Here is a 9,275-nt window from a genome sequence, read left to right on the forward strand (position 1 = left end):
AGAATTCAGTGGGAGGACACATTTTGGCGTTATTTAATGCAACATTTGTTCTGAGGACACAAAATTGCATTTATCCACTTATTTTTCTTCTGTCGTTATTCCAATTTCAGTCCAACTGAACCAAACAAGATTAGAATTGTGATTTTCAAATCTCATTCTCAATCACCATTCCCATTCTAATTTTCAATTCCTATGCCCGCAACCAAACGGGCCCTAATGGAGGTCATCCACAAACAAATTTTAGGAAATTGCTAGAAGCCCACGCGTGCCTGAAATCTCTTCGGCTAAGAGCCAAGCACTAAGGAACATCCACCAAATTCGTCCAGGCATGATCCCAAGCTCATCTCGTATGATGTTTTCGAACCTTGCATTAAGCAAGACTTGATCAATGGTGGGCTCTTTGTGAGTCATTCAAATTAGACCAAGGGCCCATTGACTTTTTAATTTATAATTATACCCTTGATTCACAATGTAAGCTAGAACTATAATTAATATTAAACATAAATTGATTTTTATTTCATATTTCATATTTTCTTTTGTTCATTTATAAAATTATTTTCTAGTCAAATCAATTAATAGACATCAAAATTACAATATTAGTTAGTGTAGAATTTTCATATTTATTTTAGAATTCTCAATAGCTTGTAAATTGTATATGATATCAATCCTAAAGCAATGTGGAATTAGTTGATTTTCCAATAAATACACACGATAATCAAGAAGTTGGATTGAAAATATTCAAGAAATACATCAGTGGGTTAAGCTCAAATTATAGGCCCATGAATAAACAATATAAAGAGTCAAAAGATTTGAATCGCAGAAGAAAGCTCTTTCAAACAGGAGAGCTAGTCATGGTACACCTATACAATGATAGATACCAACAAGGTGCCTACAACAAGTCAAATCCTAAGAAAATTGGTCCTTGCAAAATAATCAAAGCAATAGATGATAATGCATATCAAATTGAATTGCCTAAAGATTTTACATTATCACATCTTTAATGTTGCTAACATATATTCATATTTAGTTAGAAATTGTGACAGGAAGATAGACAATGAGCAGACAGAGCAAAAGAATGACTATTGGATCAAACTCCTACCAAGGAAGAAAATAGAGTAGATTGAATGAATTTTGGATACCAAATTGGTGAAGTTGCTTGATATAGCTCTTACAAACTATATTTTAATAAGTGGAAAGATAACTCTTGGGTCTCATAATCAGAATTTCTTAAGTATATATGTGATAGATAATATATTGAAGCCTATATAATTTATTGTTTATTTATTATAATTATTATTTGTTGAAATTAATTATTATGCATTGAGTTCGAGTAGACTCAAACCAAAGACCTCCCAAATGAGAGGCTCACAATTTACCGTAGTGTTATATAGGTTCTTACATGTGTTAGTTGTGGTAGTTACATAGGAGTAAGATTAGGAATAGTTGTTTTATTTAACTGGGGAGTTGTAATCACCATAAGAGGAAGTTTGTGGGGAAAACTCAAGTAAAGGGTATTGATTGTTATGGTAGGAATCAATTTCTATTTTTGAGTAACAATGTAAGATCCTAAGTAAGAGAATAATGAAAGAATTGATCAAGTTTCTTAGAGCATAGTATTATGTTTAGTTTTATTTCCTTAATTCTTTTCTTTTTGAGGTATAGTATTGCTCCAAAATGTAATGTAAAAGTTGCAGGTTTGAGTTTACCTATATCAGTGGTAGATGAAGTAGCCAATACATACCTTAGTTTCAAAAATTGTATTGGCTTATATTATCCTTAGTGCCCCACAAACTTAAAGAATTTATTTATCTTCAATGGGAATATTTTATTGAATAGGATGACAGTAACTCATCAATGGATATATGTGGTAAAGCAAAATAAGAATAAACTTAATGTTAGGTTCACAAAAGTTAAAAAATTTCCATGCCTTTCAATTTAGTTTAAACCATATGTACCTCACTATGATGGCATTCTATTGATTGGAAATGTGGCTTGAAGTTAGCAAAAGCCTTTTTCAACACATGAGAAGTAATTTTAATAATGCAAATAAATTATTTTGAATTACATAAGAATTTCAATGTCATAATTGACATTAGTTACTCCATGATTTTTGGTGATGACAATAACAATCAAAATTATTTTCAAAAGGATTTTCATTTTTGTTATTGTCACTTCACATGTAATGAGTTAGATTTATCTAGCCAATACCTTCCCTTTCTTAACTATATTTTTTAACTCCATCCATATTAGTTCCAAGATATCAAATTGGCTATATTTAGTTCTTTATCTACAAGTCCATAAATTTTGCTGATGTGAAAAGAGGAGGAATGAGGGTTGTATGGAGAGCCAAAATATTACAAAGAGCTAAGAAATATGAGGAATTATGGGAGCAATTTGATGGATTGGGGTTGATTCCTTTCTTCTTAATTGTGAAGCATTACAACAAGTTTATGTCTACTAAATCCTATAAAACTCTTGACATAGGGAAACCATCATTATTAGAAGTTTTAAGTGCATTATTACTTTAGAGCTCATTGTGGACGTGACTATATTAAAATGAGAAGGAAAAAGGGTGGCAAAGAAAAGTTCAGGCGTATACAAAGTTTATTTTTAAAAATGAGAAGGGTAAAGAATCAATGGTGATTAGATAGAATATTGATGATTATTCAACCTTGCCACCCCTCTATGCCATTGGTAAGTGTTTGTGTTATGAATATAGCTTACTCTATAAGGGCATTATTCTGCTATCCACATGTATCCCTTCCATAGCCCTAATTAAATTTCTCATGGTGAGAAGATAAATATTCCTTTTTATCTATTTCTATCTTAAGCAATGAATATTGGTAAAGGGGCTTGCCCCTCCTTCCCCTCCTTCTCACTAGGACTTAATCATTTCCCTCTATCATTATGAATTTGACTAATTTCCCCAAAGAATATACCTAATAACCTACCTTTGAAACCCTTGTGAATATGTTGAACCTCCTCAAAGCTGAATTCATATTGAGATTATTAAAACCAACCCTTTCCCTCTAAAAAGAGAACCCTCATTGCTAGAATTTATGGTACATTGATTGAAAAATTCCTCCATAGAACAAGGTCATGGAGATGAATCTTCTCAAAATCACCCTTTAGAAAAGGAAATCTCCTTTCCATAAACCCACCCCTTCAAGATCTAAGAAAATTGAGAATAAATGGAGAAGAAAAAAAATGACCCTATACACACTAAGGAGGTTAATAAAAGGAAGGAAATAAATAGGACACGCATGTAGGAGAAATATGATTTGAATGACTAATTGAAATGACTAATAACACACACACACACACACACACACACACACACACACACACACAAATATGTGTGTGTGTGTGTATGCGCGCGTGTGCATGCGTGTGCATGTGCGTGTGTGTGTGTGTGTGTGTGATCACGTAGAAAAAAATGAGAGAGAGAGAGAGACAGAGAGAAGGTGTGGGTGTGCGTGCGTGCGTGTGTGCATGTGTATGTGTGCGTGTGTGCATGTGCGTGTGCATGCGTGTGCATGCATGCATGTGTGTGCATGCGTGTGCATGTGTGTGCATGTGTGTGTGTCTCTCTCTCTCTCTCTCTCTCTCTCTCTCTCTCTCATTAATGGATGCACACGCACACACATCAACACACATGCACACACATACACATGAATCCCACACCCACACCCTCTCTCTCTCTCATATTTTTTCCTACTTGATCACATACACACACACATCCCACACCCACACCCTCTCTCTCTCTCTCATATTTTTTCCTACTTGATCACACACACACATGTGCACACATCCCACACCCACACCTTCTCTCTCTCTCTCATATTTTTTCCTACTTGATCACACACACACGTGTGTGTGTGTGTGTGTGTGTGTGATCAAGTAGGAAAAAATATGTGAGAGAGAGAGGGTGTGGGTGTGGGATTCATGTGTATGTGTGTGTGTGTGTGTGCATCCATTGATGAGAGAGAGAGAGAGGGTGTGGATGTGCATGCATGCGTGCGTGTGCGTGTGCATGTGTGTGTGCATGCGTATGCACACATGCACATGTGTGTGCATGTGCGTGTGTGGGTGTGTGTGCATGTGCACGCGCCTGTGCGTGTGCGTCTCTCTCTCTCTCACACGTCAATGGATGCACACGCACACACATGCACACACATACACATGAATCCCACACCCACACACTCTCTTTCTCTCATATTTTTCCTACTTGATCACACAGACACATGCACGCACACACACACGTACATGCGATCACACACACACGCACATGCATGCATGTGTGTGTGTGTGATCAAGTAGGAAAAAATATGAGAGAGAGAGGGTGTGGGTGTGGGATTCATGTGTATGTGTGTGCGTGTGCATGTGCATGTGCGTGCTTGTGTGTGATCAAGTAGGAAAAAATATGAGAGAGAGAGGGTGTGGGATTCATGTGTATGTGTGTGCATGTGTTGATGTGTGTGTGTGTGTGTGTGTGTCTGAGAGAGAGAGAGAGAGAGAGAGAGAGAGAGAGAGAGAGAGAGGCTGTGGGTGTGTGTGCGTGCATGTGCGCACACGTGTGCGTGTGCATGTGTGCACGTGTGTGTGATCAAGTAGGAAAAAATATGAGAGAGAGAGGGTGTGGGTGTGGGATTCATGTGTATGTGTGTGCATGTATGTTGATGTGTGTGCATGTGCATCCATTGATGAGAGAGAGAGAGAGGGTGTGTGTGCGCGTGCACATGCATGCGTGCGTGTGTGATCAAGTAGGAAAAAATATGAGAGAGAGAGAGAGAGGGAGGGTGTGGGTGTGGGATTCATGTGTATGTGTGTGCATCCATTGATACGAGAGAGAGAGAGAGAGAGAGAGAGAGAGAGAGAGAGAGAGGTTGTATGTGTGCATGTGGGATTCATGTGTATGTGTATGTGTGTGTACATGCATGTTGGTGTGTGTGTGTACATGCATTCATGTGGGTGTGGCTACACGTGCATGTACATGAATGTGAATGTACATGTCTGTGGGTGGGCGGGTATACATGTGTGTGTATGTGTGCATCTTACGTAATGAGATATAGAACTATGAACAAAAAAAATAAAATAAAAAATTAATTGTCTCAATAATATAGACAAGATGGTACTAGTAGGGTGAGTTGAAGGGTGACCATTCAAAGAATTACCAATTTCCTTAATACTAATGCATTTAAGAACCTACAACTTAGAACATAATGCTTTATAAAATATTCCTTCTTTTTTTAAAGACTAGATCTATGTTAATTAAATGAATAAGATGATGTGAAACATGATGCTAATATAAACATGCTTCATAATCATAGTTTTACTACACATATTGAACAATATAAATAACAAAAATGCTTATTATGGGATTTATCATTTTTTATAAGTCATGTCTTTTAGTTAGTTCAATAAGGAAATATTAAAATACTAATGAAATATTACAATATAGTTAACACTTAAAACCCTTGAGTCTAAAATGTATAAACATGTGAGATCTAATTGAAAATTTGTTTCCATAATCTATAATGTTAATATTTCACTTGTGGATTTAGATTGTGTATATCGTTTTGAGCCAATGTTACAGGCCACACTCTATGAACCATCATCAATGCAAGAGAGTAGCAAGGAGATGAAAAATTATGAGAACTAATTAAGATCTAATAATTAAAAATACTTCAAACAATGAGATCTACAAATAAATAAGAGAATGAAATTTTTTAGGTGAAAATGAAATAACATTATAATATTTGTAAATTCTAAAGGGAGATATAGACAAAAGCATAATGGAAATGAAATCTAGATCCTGTAAGTTTTAACAATGGGATAATGTAATATAAAAGATTAAATTTGAAAATATAAATAAAATAAAATAATAAATCCTAAAGTCAAAACCATATGTCATATAAGAATAATGAATTAACAAAAGAATGAATGTGTAAAGAAACTATTTACATAATTTTTTACGATTAAAAAGAATAATCAACATATATATGAAAGAGTTAGACTAGTAAATAAGAGATATAGAATTAATTAAAAATAATCAATTAAATTTCAAAGATGGAAATAATATGTTAACAACATCAGAACCGCTTTGCCTCAATGCTAAAATTTAGAAGTCTTGCATGCGCTTGAACACTTTAAAATGTATAAATTGTGAGCATTCTATTTGGTTAAGATTTACATCTTTAAGAAAATCTTCATGCTTGTATAATTGAACTAACATAGACAATTATATCTATAACTAATAGTAACTAGTAGAAACTTATCTTTTGAGATTCACTTGACTCAACTTATGACATTTAGACCTCCAAAGAAATTAGTAATATTCAAATTCATCTTTAACGAATTTGTTGAATATTGAGTGTTGAGTTCTTAATCAAGCCCAATGATGCCTATTTTAATGAATCTAGAGCAATGATCACAGTCAACAAACAAGTACAAAATAGGCCTAGGATGATGTATTACAATGTAATTTTCCTACAATGTTCTCATAAATACTCCATGACATTGCTCTTCAAAGATTTCTGAAATGTTATTGATAATTTCAATTTGATTTTGAATGTATATATTTAAATGCAAGACATAGATCCATACACACATGTGCTAGGTTGGATCACAAAGTCCAAATAAACAAAAAACATTCATATTTAACTTGAATTATATATTTAAAAATTAACAATTGAAATTAATAATTACAAAAATAACTTAAGTTGTGCACTTGTAAAACTAGCTCAAATTAAAAACCATTAATCCAATTTGTAGAAAAATGTACCACTCATAGACTCGTTGACATATTAAAGACATTCTCATCAAAACAAACCATAACACAAAAACATAAATATATGATTCCATCTTTATAATAAGTATAATGATAAAAACAAACTAGACAAAAACATACACATTTGTCTATTTATTCTAATAATCAAATTTATACAAAATCTCAAGATTACACCTTGAAATGTCCTCTTTACTCTTCCCTTGTTTATTTAACACCAATACACATCAAACTATAAAATTTGCAACAAACCCTAAATGGGTTTTACCTCAGATAAATAATCGATGAATTGTTGTATGCATCTGTTCTGAGATCCACCATCATTCACTATTCTATTCCTGAACAAATCTGCCATTTCCCGAGCCCTAGACCGTAATTGCCCACCAATCCCTCCTCCTACCATTACATTCCTCACAGCTTTACAAATCTCCTCTCTGCTAAGCCCTCTCCCATTCTTTCCCTTCTCAACTTCAACTCCAATCTTGAATTCCTCAACAATAAGTCGAGCATTAATGGCCTGATCCAATTGCATAGGCAGAGCAATCAGAGGCAATCCACTGCTCAATCCTTCCATAATCGAACTCCACCCACAATGGGTCACAAAGCTTCCAGTAGAACAGTGAGCCAGAATTTCTCTTTGCGGCGCCCAGCCCGCCATTACAATTCCCCTGTTCCCAATTCGAACCCCAAATCCATCTGGCAATAAGGCCAACAAACGATTCTTCTGATTTTCATGAAAATCCCTCTCTGAATTGCAAGGAAACCGAAGAACACAAATGAATGGCTGCCCGCTGGCCTCTAAACCCAAAGTTATCTCCTCTATCTCCTCTCTGGAGAGAAAATATTCACTGCCAAATGATACATAAACAACAGATGAAGCCCTTTGCAAATCCAACCATCTCATGCAAACAGAAGAATCACCCAGATCTGGAGATTTTTTCCCAAAGAATGGGCGCTGAAGTTTATTACCCAACAGAGGACCAACTGGTACAACTCTTTTCCCCGTTGTTTTCTGCAAAAACTCTATATATTTCCCCTCTAACTCCTCACAGGATTTAACGGCTATGGCAGAACATCCCTTGTAGCAATTCATGATGCGATCCCTCATTGTTAGGTTTCCAATCTTGTAATTATAGAGACCCAATCTCGCTCTTGCTTCAGGCAGCCGCCATGAAATTGCAGATGATGGGTATTCTGGCGGCGGCCTGGCCAAATTCTCAGGTGTGATTTCATCGGTTTGGCCTCTTGCTGGGCTGTAATCGTATGAATAATATGCGGCGCCATAAGTGATGAAAAAAATTGCAGGTATGCCGAGCTTAGCAGCTTCAGTAGCAGCCCATGATTGCAATACATCGTAGATTATGAAATCTGGGCAGAGCTTTTGGATTAGGGTTCGAAATGGGTTTTGCATTTTGTCTGTTGCCTTTATTAGGAGGCCCATCTGATCTGTGGGGAGATCTGTGGTGTTCTCAATCCCAGGCAGTAGACCTTCCACCGTCGGTAATGGTAATTCTATGAAGTTTATATTTCCTTTGCCTGGAAGATCGTTCTGGTCTGAGAATAATGGCTTGAGCTTTGCTATATTGTGTTGTGTTGAAACGAAAGAGATGTGGATTCCATTGTCTGCAAGCTCTGTGGCGAGGGCCAGGTAGGGGGAAATATGGCCGTGAGCTAGCCACGGAAACATTACAATGTGAGACAGTTTGTCCATGGCAGAATGGGTTTGCAGATGTTGAAGATAACTATGGAAATTGTATTAAGAAGGAAGAACTGTGATGTTATTTGGTTCAATCAATTTGGAAAATTTTGACACACATCACGTCAGTCAATGTAGATCGAGTACCTTCCCACTCTATTCTCCATACAATATTCATCCTATTTGCACGGTAGAACTTTGTGCCAATAACTGCCCTCCCATACTGTGCGCATTGTCAGATGATCGCTTGTTAAGTAGTCATGAGGGCTAACTTCATCAACATGTAGCTGCTATATGGGATGTCTAAGACCGTTTGTTTTTTTTGAAATGTAAAATGAACATTGAACTACCTACAATTAAGGTTTGAAGGCGTGACTCATCACGCAACTCGTTAAAATAGTGCACCTAGTGAAATGTGTGTATAAAATGACTTCTTGAACATTCGACCAAAGCTTAGTCTAAAAATCTCTACTAATTGAATTTTAAATTATCATTTGTTGTTAATAGAATATTGTATAACTATATAAAATGTAACATATATGCAACTTAAATGGACCAAATAGTTATTATTAATTATAAATATTTGTTATATATAACTTTTATAAATAAGACAAAAAGACAAATACTTTAACACAAAAAAATTATTTGTTGTTATAAAAATAACACATTATTATATAAAATACAACATATATCCAACACAAAGGGACCATTAGTTGAACACTATTTTTTTTTGACAATCTTACACATTTCATAAGAAAATACAAGGCATTTATCGATATTCACTTTTTATAT

At 35.3% G+C, this 9,275-nt stretch overlaps 1 protein-coding gene across 1 annotated transcript; it reads right to left on the bottom strand.

Moving 5' to 3' along the window:
* Positions 1–6,895: 6,895 nt before the first annotated feature.
* On the bottom strand, positions 6,896–8,871 carry LOC149563113 (mogroside IIIx synthase-like). Its single transcript, XM_089826538.1, has one exon. The coding sequence runs from the start codon at positions 8,496–8,498 to the stop codon at positions 7,041–7,043; it is 1,458 nt and encodes a 485-aa protein (XP_089682664.1). The 5' UTR covers positions 8,499–8,871; the 3' UTR covers positions 6,896–7,040.
* Positions 8,872–9,275: the final 404 nt, after the last annotated feature.

Source organism: Cupressus sempervirens, chromosome 4 (genome assembly GCF_028749045.1).
Source record: "Cupressus sempervirens isolate cs-2001-9-10 chromosome 4, ASM2874904v1, whole genome shotgun sequence".
NCBI classification, from domain to species: Eukaryota; Viridiplantae; Streptophyta; class Pinopsida; order Cupressales; family Cupressaceae; genus Cupressus; species Cupressus sempervirens.

Bases quoted from the DNA above. Each gene is read 5' to 3' on its own strand.
- LOC149563113 (XM_089826538.1), bottom strand. From the start codon at position 8,498: ATGGACAAACTGTCTCACATTGTAATGTTTCCGTGGCTAGCTCACGGC.